General features: G+C 41.5%; 1 protein-coding gene across 1 annotated transcript in view; it reads right to left on the reverse strand.

Moving 5' to 3' along the window:
* Positions 1–7378: 7378 nt before the first annotated feature.
* The window catches only part of LASP1 (LIM and SH3 protein 1), a 389778-nt gene continuing 381390 nt past the window's right edge, over positions 7379–15766 (reverse strand). Inside the window, exon 7 of the mRNA XM_073608284.1 lies at positions 7379–9940. Coding sequence (XP_073464385.1) covers positions 9767–9940 — 174 coding nt within the window. The 3' untranslated portion in view covers positions 7379–9766. The remainder of the gene's footprint in view (positions 9941–15766) is intronic.

Below are 15766 nucleotides of genomic sequence, written 5' to 3' on the forward strand. Positions count from 1 at the left end.
GCATTTATTTCAATGGCCAGAATAAATTAAAATTCTGGCCAAAGAAATGAACTCCCAAACTCTTTTAAACTCTGAAAAACTCACCTAGACCAGTTAAGAAAAAAAAAAAAATGCAGCTTAGGCGCATTTATAACGCTGATTATCTCCTATCAGGATAATCAGTGTTTACAAGAAACCAGTGTGCGTGAGGCTTTAGGTTAAGGGGGGGGGGGGCACTGCTGCACACAGGTAAGCCTTCATGCAAAACCTGCATGAAGGTAAAAAACCTTCAGCCTTTACAACCACTTTAGGCTAAGAGTGATTGCTTTGTAAGGTAGCGGTCCAGCGCCTTTGGACGCTAGCCAAAAACTGAGCACTTATGGATTGGGGTAGAGTTAAAGGGGACACCCAGATCATGTGTCCTCAAAAGCTTGCCAGTGTCCGGTCTCCTGAAGTTTTCAGTGGAGTGGTAGTTTGACAATTATTGGGCGGAGTGACGTGCTGACGTCACCTCATACTCCACTCGTGTATCCAGCAGGAACGGGCTGTCTGTTTGTGCTCCGGCCGGCGCAACAGACTCTCTGATTCTTTTGCTCTACTAACTTGTAAGTGCATTACTCACTTTTAATAAATTGTCGTGGGTTTTACACTATTTGGAGCATTTATTTCTTCCATGCACCACGTCATCTATATGCTGATCTGAGTTGTGAAGTGTCCTTCCAATACCTGATATATTGTCTGCTGTCCCGTGGAGCCAGTCTATGGTATAACACACGCTCTCCCTGATCCTCTGTCATGGGGGATCATGGTGTTTTGGTAAGGGCACATTTCTGCTGATATTGGTGGTGGATTTCACACAGCATTTGAAGACAACAATTTGTTCACTTTTTATGGACTTTATTTCACTACTCACTGGTGTATGTTACATGATACTGTTTATTTACGTTTTTTTTTTTTTTTACCCAGTGTGTTTTACTTATTTATTATTGGCCATTCAATTTACTAATTGCTAATGAGTTTTGATTTTTAACATTAATTCACTTCACATGTTTTTTAGGTATTTAGGTATTTATATGCATTCTTTTGCATGTTTGATTAATTTAATATATTACTGTATATTGATTTTGGATCATATTAATTATCAATCGCACAGTTTTTGTCCAGTATTTTATGGGTAGCGCGATTTTTTACTTTTCTAATTATTGGGTCCACACTGTACGCACATTAATTTTAGATTTTTAATTTGTTTCTTTTGAGACAGCGCTTTAATTTGGTAGTATTTACCAGTCCCACCGGGAGTCTTGATTGACCAGACGGCACTTCTGCTAGCTGATCATAGAGGCGAACCGAGATTGGATCGGCTCTGTTTTCGCCTCTACTTCTGGTTTCCCCAGATGTAAAGGGTGCCATTTTTAAAAATGAAAAGCCTTTGATTAGGGCAGAGGAGAGATCTAGGGTCTATTAGACCCCAGATTTCTACATAAAGAGTACCTCTGTCACTGGTAATATTTATATATTTATTGTGATAACAATAAAAAAGATCAAAAAAAATATTTACGTGACAGTGTAAAAAAAAAAAAAAAAAAAAGAAGGAAGTGTCCCCGTCCCCATGCGCAAAGGCGAACGCGTGCGTCGGTCCCACACACAAACAGCGATCGTCCAACATGTGTGGAATCACCGCGAACGTCAGACCATGAACAGTAATGCTAGTACAAAACTGGCTGAGCAAATTTAAAGTGGTAACCCATAAATAGGCACGTGCAATTCGTTGCAGTCCAAATATAAAATCAAGTTAACTTTTGATGAGTCAGATGTATCCGAATGGAATGGTAACGAATTTCGTTTTGTATATTCATTTTCCAATGAATTCCAAATTTTCAGAACAATTTGAATTGGTCGAAAAACGATCGACCGATTTGAATTCTGTGTGAAGAATAGCTGGTTAAGGAGGGGGGGCAGGAAGCCAATCCATTCCAAACCCTTTTCCGAGCCCCCGGATCCCACTGCCCCCCATGTGAATGAGTATAGGGTACATAGTACCTCTACCCATTCACCAAAAAAGTGAGTAAACACAAGTTTTTGACAAGTCCTTTACTAAAAAAAAAAAAAAAAAAAATCAAAACAAACCCCAAAAACCTCTGGTCTTGTTGAAGGCTTCCACCGTCTGCCTGCTCCGCCATCTGACAGTTCTTAAATAGCTAAGAGGCGGGGCCACCCGGCAACGTCACCGGGTGGCCACGCCTTTTTTTGACGACATGGATCGAGGCATGCCAAGTTGATTACAGCTGATCACCCGATGATTATGTCATCGGGTGACCCCGCCCCTTAGTTGTGTAAGAAATGTCAGACGACAGAGAAGACAGACGGCGGGAGCCTCCGACGAGACCAGAGTTTGTTTTTTTCCCTTTTTCTGGGTGTCATGATTGACGATGGATCTACACCGGGGTACATTTAAAAAAAAAAAAAAAAAAAAATTTAATAAAAGGAATTGTCAAAAAATCTTGTATCCTTACTCACTTTTTTGGTGAATGGGTACCCCAAATTCATTTACATTGGGGGGCCCCCTTGTTAAAAGGGGGCTTCCAGATTACAATAAGCTCCAGCTGGCAGAACCCCACAACCACCGCCCAGGGTTGTGGGGAAGAGACCCTTGTCCCCATCGACATGAGGACAATGTGAGGTGGGATCGGGCAAAGCCCTTCTATGTTGAGGGCATGTGGCCTGGCACAGTTCGGGGGATGCGGGGGGGCGGGTTGCCTGTCACACCCCTTTCCTGGCCTGCCGGGTTGCATGCTTGGATAAGGGTTTGGTGTGGATTGCAGGAATGCGTCAGAGCAGTAAAACACGCATTAAAGACTAATCAAAAACACGCCAATCGCACTAATGCTGCACTACAAAATCACATTGAAAAATCAGATCAAACTAGTGTGAACCTAGCCTTAATGTTAACCCAGACCTGAATAAAAACAGGATTTGCCCCCCCCAGTGTATTTTGTTGAAATCTTTCACCTGGAACAAAGAGATACACCTGCCAAGTGCACTGGTAGACCTTTGGAGAGGTCACTTTCCTAGCCCTTAAAAGTGTAGATATCACTGTGTGGAGAGACACCTATCCATCCCTAGCAGGATGGTGAATTGGCCACTGGGATAGAAGATCCAGACGGGCCCAGAGTACACCAAAAGCCTGACAAGGTCCGAGTACCATGTCTGCCTGCACCAGTTTGGGGGGGATGAGAATCAGAATGCCTTCTCGTCTCTATCCTACAAAGGAGGAGTTGCAATGCAAGAAGGCGTAAAACAGGCTGAACTAATCCCACCAATTCACCAGGGCATCCACAGAGGGGATGTAATCCTGGATCTGGACATGAACCCTTGCAATTTGTTGTTAAACCTGGAAGCAAGGAGGTCCATGTTCAGTGTCCCACACCTGTCACATGGATCTTGAAACACCTTCGGGTGAAGTGACCACACCCTGGAGTCCAGACATTGACTGAGGAAGTCTGTCTCTTTTCCACTCCTGGAATACTGATGGCAGATATGGCTGGTACGTGAAGTTCCACAAAGCCAAAATCAAATCTACCTTTGAGTTAACTTGACTTCTGGTTCCCCCCATAGTTAATGTAAACACCATCTGATTAAGTCCCGATCAGATGATGCCACAGTTGACAATACTTGGAGATAACTGAATGGTTCTGAGCTTTAAAAATGTTGCTCAGGAAAGGCTTATTTTGGCATCCAAGTACCTTGGACTGAAAGAGCACACATCACCCTGTCCTGACAGGCTAGCAGCCATCCTTTTGACCTTCCAGCGGAGATACAGGAATAATTTCACAGGCTCCAAAGCTAGATCCTCTTGTCCATGCAGCCAGAATGTTGAGTTGCAATGATCTGGGGTGTATGGTACTGTCTCGAAATAAGGCAACCATTAAGCCCAGAACCCCAATGTAGAAATAGAGGTTTGGTTGGTCCTTTAAAGTGATTGTAAGGCTTTGTGTTTTATTTTTTAAAATAACAAACATGTCATACTTGCCTCCACTGTGCAGCTCATTTTGCACAGAGTGGCCCCGATTGTCCACTTCTGGGGTCCCTCGGCTCCTCCTTGCATCAGATAACCCCCTAGGAGAAGCGCTCTCCCGGGGGGTTACCTTGCGGGCGCGCTCCGGAGTCCAGCATTTGCGTCCATAGACACGAATGAAGCACTCAGCCCCACCCCCTTGTCATTGGATTTGATTGACAGCATAGGGAGCCAATGGCTGCGCTGCTATCAATCTATCCAATCAAGAGCTGGGACCCCGTGCAGAGAGGGAGAGTGTGTCTCTGCCGAGGGAAATACGGCGCTCAGTGAAAAAACATGAGGGTTTACAAACCCTTTTAACGCAAGCGTTTGAACATGAGTACAGTGGTGGTTATGAGTTTTTTCCAGTGGAAGAAAGACCTTGAACAAAGTGTCCAGAATTAGTCCCAAAATAATCAAAGCGTTGAGTCAGTTCCAGCGCAGACTGCTGGAAATTCAGGATCAATCCAAACCTCTGCAGCATTGCAACAGTCTGTTGAACACTGACTGAAGTCTGTGCAGAATGTGCCCTCTGCAGGTGATCCACGTAATCCATTATAGAATTTTCCTGTACACCAAGCAATGCAAGTACAGGAGTAAGCACCAAAGGGCAGAGTAATGAACGGGTAAATTTGTGTGCCCACCTCATAACACAGGAAAAGTTGATGTGCTGGACATATGGGGGCATCGAATTACAAAATGACACAGTATCCTTATGCACCAATTACATAGCTGAAAAATTTACATAAGTGTTGCTGTTTTATAAACTGTCAGAGGAAACTATGCAGCATCAACAAACAGTTGTAAAAGGAGGTAAAACAAGCGCAAATACCTCTTAATGTCCTATAAAAACAAGTTCATTACAAGAATGGGAAGGTAAAAATAGGGCCTCCAAAAGATGTGACAGATACTTGTGAGAAGCTGGGAGGAAGGCCACTCTGTATCACCACGGCCCAAGTCTAGAAGACCCTTATATTTTCCAATAATGTTACTGACTTGGAGGTTTTCTAGACAGAGTTTCATCCCACACAAGAGACATCTTTCGTTTTTTTCCTCTGTTGAACTGGATGGACTTATGTCTTTTTCAGACTAACAATGTCATTACATGTCATAACTAACTCTAGTAAAGGTGCATTGCGAGTGGATTGCAAGCCGGTACAGCCCGTAGCACCACTGCCCTTGTGCGTACGATTTGCAACACTATCCCTAGAATAAAGACTGGTGTAGACAGATTTTGTGAAAGTCTCTCATGCATTTTAAAAGTGGTGCAGCATGCGCCAAAATCATGTACCAGTATAGAACTTTTACTTGAATTTGGCTCATGCTGCACCCTTTTAGAATGCATGCAGGACACTTTCGCAAAATGTGTCTGCACCAGTTTCTCTCTGTAGGCCAAAAAAGAGTTTGTCTTACTTAGCTCCACTTTCATAAGATGCTTCATAAATTTGGTTTAATAAATTAACCAGAGAAATTAATGCCAGAAAAGTGGCCCAGCAGCTTTATTCAATTCCCCCTATGCATATGTGGGAAGAATCCCACAAGAGGATTCTCAACAACTGTGGTTGCAGGAAAGCTTAATGTTACATAGTAGGTGAGGTTGAAAAAAGATACAAGTCCAACCTATGTGTGTGATTATGTGTCAGTATTGCATTATATATCCCTGTATGTTGCGGTCATTCAGGTGCTTATCTTATAGTTTCTTGAAGCTATCAATGCTCCCCGCTGAGACCACCGCCTGTGGAAGGGAATTCCACATCCTTGCCGCTCTTACAGTAAAGAACCCTCTACGTAGTTTAAGGTTAAACCTCTTTTCTTCTCATTTTAATGAGTGGCCACGAGTCTTGTTAAACTCTCTTCTGCGAAAAAGTTTTATCCCTATTGTGGGGTCACCAGTACGGTATTTGTACATTGAAATCATATCCCCTCTCAAGCGTCTCTTCTTCAGAGAGAATAAGTTCAGTGCTCGCAACCTTTCCTCATAACTAAGATCCTCCAGACCCCTTTATTAGCTTTGTTGCCCTTTGTACTCGCTCCATTTCCAGTACATCCTTCCTGAGGACTGGTGCCCAGAACTGGACAGCATACTCCAGGTGCGGCCGGACCAGAGCTTTGTAGAGTGGGAGAATTATCGTTTTATCTCTGGAGTTGATCCCCCTTTTAATGCATGCCAATATTCTGTTTGCTTTGTTAGCAGCAGCTTGGCATTGCATGCCATTGCTGAGCCTATCATCTACTAGGACCCCCAGGTCCTTTTCCATCCTAGATTCCCCCCGAGGTTCTCCCCCCAGGGTATAGATTGCATTCATATTTTTGCCACCCACCTCATTTGTCATGTAGTCGCCCACCCCATTAATTTGTTCAGGTCTTTTTGCAAGGTTTCCACATCCTGCGGAGAAGTTATTGCCCTGCTTAGCTTAGTATCGTCTGCAAATACAGAGATTGAACTGTTTATCCCATCCTCCAGATCGTTTATGAAAAAATTAAATAGGATTGGTCCCAGCACAGAACCCAGGGGAACCCCACTACCCACCCCTGACCATTCTGAGTACTCCTCATTTATCACCACCCTCTGAACTCGCCCTTGTAGCCAGTTTTCAATCCATGTACTCACCCTATGGTCCATGCCAACGGACCTTATTTTGTACAGTAAACGTTTATGGGGAACTGTGTGAAATGCTTTTGCAAAATCCAGATACACCACTTCTATGGCCCTTCCTTTATCTAGATGGTAACTCACCTCCTCATAGAAGGTTAATAGATTGGTTTGGCAATGTAGATGTGCCCTTGTCACAGAGGCAGCAGGGAGCCCAAGGACGTCCAACTGATCTTAGTAGTGTAGGTGCAGGCTTTGAGCTTGTGCTCAGTAAAACGGCATGCACATATGCAGTACGAACCAAGATAGGGTGAAGATCTTAAAAATGGTGCTGACTTTACCCCCTGCACAGATTACAACACAAGTATCACCACCAGACTTTGCGACTGAATTTGTTGCCAACCGACACGGTCACAGTAAGCTTGTTGGGAAGTGAATGGCGTAAGGAAAAAAAAATTTAGCTTCTCAGAGCAGAGAGATATCTGTCTCCTAAAGACACTAGCAAAAATGTGTTGGCATTGGGAGGGGTTATGTAGGACTGCCCTGAATTCTTTGCCAGTGTCCAGTCTCCTAAAGGGGGGCAGCATAACCCCTACATCCCTGCATATCATCCATGTGTACTGTAAATGTACAATAAAAAAAGGTGTAGAATATTTTTCTAAATGTTAGCCAAAGTAACAAACCAAATAAAAAAAAAAACAAAAAAAAAACACCTCAACTTGCTACCAAATAAAAACACAATGACATCACAGTTAAAAATGATACTTTTATTTTAAATTTAAGTAAACTGAGAAAGCTTCTCTTGGTAGCTGCATGATTGTTTCTTTTTAAATGATTATAGGCCCAAGCAATTTGGTACAAAGGCTTTTCCAGCTAGGGATAATATTAATTAGAAAATAAAATGAAAAAAAGTAGGTTAAGGAATGATTGATACATACACAAGATTGTAAGGCTGCGGGGGGGGGGGGGGGGGGGGGTGAAGACATGTGGGGACATGTCTTTCTACAATCTTGCACTAGAGTAAGAGTGAAAGTGCATTGAATGAGGGAGGACGACAGAAAAGAGTTTGGTCCAATTAGAAGAGAATGTGCTCATGATCAGTTGGTGGGCATAAAGACACTTTCAATTCCACCATTGCCAATAAGCTTTATGTATAGTGTTTGTGTGTCTTTTCAGAAATACAGATCTGTCATTACCACACGCATAAAACTATCTAGCACTTCTGATTCTAAAATATTTTACACTGCATATAAAGGAATGTACATAGCATTCCTTTCAGGTGTTTTGTGGAATTATCTGTCCCTCCACAGGTATTCGCATTGTGTTCCAGTTACTACAATTGTAATTGTGCTTTAAATGTAATATTAGGAATATTGGAGTGACTTGTGCTTTATACTCAATGCTGCAGTCTGCCTCCTTCTCAAGCTCAGCTTTTGTCTGAGAGCACCATTACATGAAAATGCACCACGACAGACCATGAACTGTCCAAGCCTGAGAGGGAATAAATTAGAGTATATAAGGCAGATAAAGCAAAAAACATCAGATTTTTGGCTCAAAGGGCATCTGGTAAAATGAACACGTGTAGTAAGTTGGCACCAGAAGATTTATGTTCTTTTTCCTAAGTAAATGCATCATAGAAACAGCTGCACCTTGAAACTCACTAACAGAAATATTTCAGCAGCTTTCTGTGGCTTTCACACCGACTGCTGAAACAAAATGTAGCACAGCACCAAATCACATTAGGCTTTGTGCCACAAGGCAAAAATGCACCTCTCTATCACCAGACAACATACATTAGAGGTCCTTTATCCACTACAGATCTTAAAAGGCAATGGATGGTGTCACTAGGGAAAAGTTAGACACTTAAGGGTCAAAATGGGCTTTGTGAACCTCCTCCAGATTTGTTCAATTTTACAATGAAAAATGTCTTAATTTTTCTTATTTCTCCTGAATTCAACTGTGGCCTAACAAAACGGAAAAGAAAAGATATATGCTCAAATTTATAAAACATATCAAGCTGGGGGGAAAACAAAAATGAAAGTAAATTAAGTACTTTAACAATATTATAATTAAATCTTTCAAGCCATTTATGTTTCCACTATACTAAATACATCATTTAAAATATCAGAAATTAAAAAAAAAACAAAACAAAAAACAAAAAAAAACAAAAACTGAATGGCATGTTTCTGGGAAAGGAAAGGTTAATCACAACAGTGGACTGTCAAAGGTGGATTTCAGAGAGAACAGAGGGTGGATGTTGCGGACTGTCAGAGGTGGATTTCAGAGAGAACAGAGGGTGCTTACTGGTGTCTGCTTTAAAAGACTGTTGTCCATAAGTGTGTAAGATAATGAATACCAGTATGAAAAATTTGCCATCCTTCCACATCAGTGATATCGCAAGAGTTCCCACAATCGCACCTTAACCTAAGCCCCTGTTTAACCATTCATAAACCAGTCAGTTAACAGGTTTACAACTAATGTGACAGTATTTAGGGTAAGCTAAGCAGAAATAATGGGAAGTCCTGCAAGTTGACGTGCCACCGCCAAAGGTCTATCTGAAGCGATAAGTGAGGTGTACAAGAATCATACATCCTTGCATTATTTCTACATTGAACTTCTCAAATTAGCTATGTAAACTACTTGGGGCTAACTGTTCTCATCTAAAAACAAAAAGAGAAACCATTTTAAATTGGGAAGCCATATTTTAAATGGGCAGACCTTTTTCTTAGTTTTAGCTTAGAAATTCACAGAGTAAGTAGAATAATGGAAACGGCAAAAAAAAAAAAAAAAAGGGAAATGTCCCAGTGACTGGTCCGCTCCTTTATAACCTGTAAAAGTATATTTTATAATAGTGCAAAGCGCATAAACAAGTCGGTCAGACAGAAAAGAAGAGAAAAAAAAATAAAAAATAAAGAAGGGAGGTGTTGAAGAGAGAGACCTCTGCCCAATGTGGTCCCTCCAGAGTCTTAAAGATCAAGCCAGAGGTAATTTTCTCTTCTTTCACCAAAGGACAGCTGAGAGGCCTTCAAGAGAGAATGCTATAAAGAGAATTGGAGCCAATCCTTCCCATTGCTGGGAGAGGAATGCACTGGAATGATTCATGATTTTCTGTGAGAAAGAGATGAAGCATGTTCTTCTGTTCAGATGGCTTCAACATAATTGGCAGGAAGCATGCCCGTGTCCCCGGTGCGCTCAACAGTTCCGTACATCCACCCCTCATCGATCTGCTGCACGTTGATTATTGTATCACCATCTTGGAAGGACACCTCATCTTCATCTGCTGCATTATAATCATAGACAGCTCGATAGCGCTTCTGTAAACAAGGGAAATATATATGAAAACTTTACGGTTGACCAAAGTCAACATTTCTGGTTGGAGCCCATTTCTATGACCCTTTTTTTTTTTTTAGCAAGTATACATTCTTTGTTTTGAGATTACAACTTCTATATGTATATGGGGGAATGTGATAAGTAATCCTGCTTAAAAGATCATTCATGAGAGAAACTGACAGACTGCCACTGCTTACCCGCTAATGACAATGCTATTTTGTGGGCTTTCGCTCTAACCCTCTGAAATTAGTACTTCCCGAGTCAATGACCCAAAACAAGTATGCAAAATAGAATTTCAGAATTGACTTATATTTGTTGTATTTCAGGGTCTAAAGAAATGTAATTTTAATTCGATCATCATCTCTACTTCATCCTCCACCCACTAACTCACTCACTGCCCAGGAGATCGCCAATCACTTCAAACAGAAGATTGAAACAATTCGTGAGGAGATCCCTGCTGTTAAGATACCTTTCACACTTTACACTTCATGCCCACAGGTACAACCATTACTTCCCTCATTCAACCCCACCACTATAGACGAGGTTGATAAACTATTTGCTAATGTCCAACAACTTGCCCTGGATCCTGTTACCTCGCAAACGCTACGTTCACCCTCTGACTCTATTCTACATTCTCTAAACCATAATTTCAATATCTCTCTTGCTTCTGGCATCTTCCCCAACTCAAAACACACACTAGTCAACCCCATACTTAAAAAGCCTTAACTGGACCCAAACAATCTTAACAACCTATGCCCCATCTCCTTGCTCCCCTTTTTATCCAAACTCTACAATCCAATGAGAAGCCACCTTGCTGAGAATAGCCTTCCTAATCCCCTTTAGTCTGGATTTCGTCCTCAACACTCCACAGAAACTACTCTCCTAAAACTAAAACGATCTACTAACGGCCAAAACCAATGGACACTAATCTGTACTCCCACTCTTGGACCTTTCTGCTGCCTTTGATACAGTTGACCACCCCCTCCTCCTCCAAAAACTCCACACTGTTGGTCTCCATGACTATACTCTTTGCTGGTTCTCTTCTTACTTATCCAACTGCACCTTTTAACGTTGCTTACAACTCTATTTCCTCCTCTTCCTTTCTCTGTTAGAGTCCCTCAAGGTTCTGTTCTTGGGCATCTTCTATTTTCAATCTACACCTCCTCCCTGGGTCAGCTGATAGCCTCCCATGGCTTCAAATACCATCTCTATGCTAACATCCAAATCTATTTCTTTACCCCTCAGCTCACTCCTGCATTCTACTAAGTGGTGTGACATCCTACTAAGGATGTCACACCACTTCCTCAATCTATCCAAAACTGAAATTATTTTTCCTCCATCACGTGCATCTTCCCCTGATCTCTCTGTCAAAATTGATGGCACAACTATCAGCCCATCCCCACATGCCAAAGGTCCTAGGTGTAGTCCTGGACTCTGAACTCTGTTAAGCCCCACGCCTCATCACGGTCCAAATCTTGCCGCCTCAACATCTCCAAAATACGCTCCTTTCAAACCATTGACACAACAAAGCTCTTAATTCAATTCCTGGTCATTTCTTGACTCGACTACTGCAACTCCCTACCTCTTACCTCTACATAGGCAACCCCCCCCCTCAATCCATCATGAATGCTGCTGCCAGACTCATCCACCTTACCAATCTTTCTGTGTCTGCTACTCCTCTGTCAATCCTTCCACTGGTTCCCGCTCACCCAACTAATTAAATTCAAAATACTAACAACTTACAAAGCCATCCACAATTTAACCCCCAGCTACATCGCTAGCCTAGTCCCAAAATAACAATCTAATCGTTCTCTTAGCTCCTCATCACCTCCTCCAATGCTCGCCTCCAGGACTTTTACGGAGCCTCTCCAATCCTATGGAAGGCCTTACCCCAAGCTGTCTGATTATCTCCTACTCTATTAGCTTTTAGATGATCCCTGAAAACCCTCCTCTTCAGAGAAGCCTATCCTATCCTCACCTAACAACTGCATTTTCATTTTCTCCAGATAATCCCCCACAGTTATTACCTTTTGTTTCACTTGACCCTCCCTTCTAGATTGTAAGCTCTAATGAGCAGGGCCCACTGATGCTTGCTGTATTGAATTGCATTGTAACTGTACTGTCTGCCCTCATGTTGTAAAGTGCTGTGAAAACTGTTGGCGCTATATAAATCCTGTATAATAATAATAATCAATAATGGCTCATATACATCATATACCAATATTACTTACATTATTACCACTATTAAATCATATACAGTGGATATAGAAAAAGTCTACACACCCATGTTAAAATGTCAGGTTTCTGTGATGTAAAACAATGACAAAGATAAATCATTTCAGAACATTTTCTACCTTTAATGTGACCTATAACCTCTCTATAAAACTCAGTTGAACAAACTGAAACCTTTTAGGTGGAGGGAAGTAAAAATAAAAAAACTTAAATATGACGGTTGCATAAGTGTAAACCCCCTTAAACTAATGAATAATGTGAAGGAAGTCGTTATGGCGTGCTTAATTTCTAGATGTATATTCCTTTAAATACACCTCAACTTATTGTAAGGTAATGATGTACAAATTAGCAAAAAGTCACCAAAAATTCTCCCCTTACTAGGGGCCTGTGTACTGTTATGCATGTGAGAAAAACTGGAGAGACAGGAACCCATTGGAGGAATCGAGGAAGTCCTTCACCTGAATAACGTGTACAGCCACAGTGCAGTTTATGTATTATTGAAAACAAACAAATGTCTTGTATACAAGACGACAGTATAGGAAATGATAAAATAGTGAGGTGCAGCCTTGACATGTGATAAACAGTAAGGAGTCAGGACCAAGAACCAATACCAAGACATCAAATTGCAGGTTTACTGCTGAGTGGGGTGCTGAACTAAAGGTTTTGGATTGAGCGGTTTCATCGGTGCTTGGAAATATCTATGCAGCCATCCAGAGTTCATCTCCATGATCTTTTGTGCAAGCAAAGGCCTTGGCTGGGCTATAGCCACATGCCCGATTTTGCTTGCCATCTGGTAAGCGAGTTTTTCGTAAGGTGGTGGCACACTTTGTTGAGTGAACTCACTGTGGTGTTAATACTGGATAAATCTGGTCTATCATTCCACAATTTCTTGCCTATAGAGAGATGATCATTTCTACAATCAAATGTTTATAAATTGGACTTTACTAGCGCGGCTTTTTCTTTCTATGGTTTGTGTATATCTCACATCAAGTTGCTGTTCATTTGATTTTAATCTGATATTTTTACTGATATATTAGCGCTTTTCTTCCCTTTACAGTGCTGTGAATGCTGGTTTACCCCTAGTTGGGGGAGAATTTTTGGTGAGTGAGGTGGAGAAGCGGAAAGCACGTGTGAAAACCACCAACACATCACAGGATTGGAGAATTCAATTACTGTTGAAATAGGGACTAATTTTTTGTTTAGCACGTCACTTTATTGACATATATTGTATCATAGCACGTAATTTTTTTCACAGGTGTTAAGGAAATATTGCAAGCACAGCACAGTCACTTTTTTGTACATTATGTGTCTGCTACGGGGGTAGTTTAATGTTTATAGTGTTAAACTAATCATATTGAAGGAATCAATACCAGACATCATAGGGTTGTTTACATACTATCTATATCTATTGGGATGAACCAAACACCCCCTGGTTTGGTTTGCACCAGAACATGCGAACAGGCAAAAAGTTTGAGTGAAAATTCGAAGCCTATTAACCGCTTCCCGACTGCCTCACGCAGATATACTGTGGCAGAAGGGCACGTACAGGCAGATTAACGTACCTGTACGCTGCCCTTTAAGAGGTGCCTGCCGGGAGCTCCGTGACCGTCACTGCAGGTCCCCTTAGTCTGCCTGTAAAATGGCGTATCTGCAAAGGTCAAGATAAATGAGATAATCTCCAAGCCCTTCTCCATATGCAGTGGAACGCGCCAGAGGTGCCCACTTTCACCCATTATCTTTATACTTACATTGGAACCATTTTTAAGAACTATAAGGGCAAATTTAGATATCGGGGAGAACAGAAACTGGCCGCATATGCGGATGATTTAATATTTTTTGTAACAGCCCCAAATGTATCTCTCCCATCTTCATAATTGGAGTTACGCACGTATGGGAGACTGTCTAATTTTAAGGTAAACTATAGCAAATCAGAAACAATGGGAGTGGAGATGAAGGCATCTCTATGACAACAGTTATCTTCTCACTTTGCCTTTAAATGGACACATATTTGTTATCTAGGGACCAAGATACCTACTGAATTAAATAGGGTGTATGAACTTAATTTTGCTCCCTTGGCACGATGGATTAAATTAGATCTACAGCGATGGGATCCAATCCAAAGTCTTCATATGCCCGTCCTTTTGTTTGGAAACACCTCATTGTGGAAGAATTTAAAAAAATTTCCTTGGCCTAACCCTCAACATGGGGCTGATAAAAAAAAAAAAAAAATGAACTCCATGTCTACTGGTCTACCCAACCTATCCAGCACATGCCGGTCTATTCGTCAATGATGCCCAGAACCCATTATGAGAAGATTATCTGGAACAAGCAACGACGGACATGCCATGGGGGGGCTTGTATGGCTGTCGGAGGCAGACATACCACAAGCTGTGAGGAAACACCCATCGGCGGGGGCTACGCTTTGAGTTATGAAAAAAATATTCAAAAAAACTGAGATATCATCATTCCCGAGCCCTCTTATCCCAATCCTAGGTACCCCGAGATTTCAGCTAGGTATGAGAGAGAGGAGTTTTATTAACCTAAGGCGACAAGGAATCAGTAGACTTATCCATTTCTCGAGTAATAACCATGTGATGTCCAGGGAGGAGATTGAACAGGAGTTTTCAGTAGATTTGGACCCGTTTATGCGGACCCAGCTTAATGCTTTTCTACGGTCGGTGACATTGACACTGACTGTAGTATGTACACTACATCTAAATTCGAGCAAATATGCCTAAACCGGGAACCACAAAGACATCTACTCTCAAACTTATATGCTTTGGTGATTGACTTAGAGGCCCCACAAAAACTAACCTTTTTTACAAGCATGGGAAAGAGATCTGGGGGTAACATTTTCTCAGGTACAAAAGAACAGGATTTTATTGTTTACGCATCAGTGTCAACAAGGTATCAAGAGGGTGGATATAAAATTCTGACAAGGTGGTATAGAACAGTTCTGCATCGAATATATCCTGAGGTAGCGAATGTCTGCTGGCGATGTCAGAAGTCTGAGGGTCCATTACTGCACATATTTGGGAATGCACGGGGCTAAAAGAATTTTGGACGACGGTTTCCGAAATAGTCAAAGAAATTACAGATGTGTCTCTTGGAGAAAATCCTGCAGCTTTCTTATTGTTCGACATACTTCTATCCATTGAAAGGTACAAAAACTCTCTCAAGACATTTGTTGACCGCAGCAAAAGCATGTATTCCGGTTTTGTGGAAAACTAATGTATCACCAACAAAGGCACAATGGTTTATGAGGATAACAGAAATTCAACAAATGGAAAATCTTACTTTAATGTTGAGAGCAAGATGAGAAATATAGGACAGTAGGGGATCATTTTATGTTATATAGGGAACAGAACCCCTAAAAGTTCATAGCAACAAATAATCCTGGGGGGGGTTATTTAATTTTTTTTCCTCTTTTCTTTTCCTTTTTCCTATATCTATTTCTTTCTTGAAGATAACCAGAATGGATTCTGGTTAAGGGAAAATATCACAAAGGTTGGGTTGTTACAAATAAGATTAATTTGAAAGTATGAATAAGTAGGTAAAGTTGAAGATTAGGAAGCCAA

The sequence above is a fragment of the Aquarana catesbeiana genome, linkage group LG12 (genome assembly GCF_042186555.1).
Source record: "Aquarana catesbeiana isolate 2022-GZ linkage group LG12, ASM4218655v1, whole genome shotgun sequence".
NCBI lineage: Eukaryota > Metazoa > Chordata > Amphibia > Anura > Ranidae > Aquarana > Aquarana catesbeiana.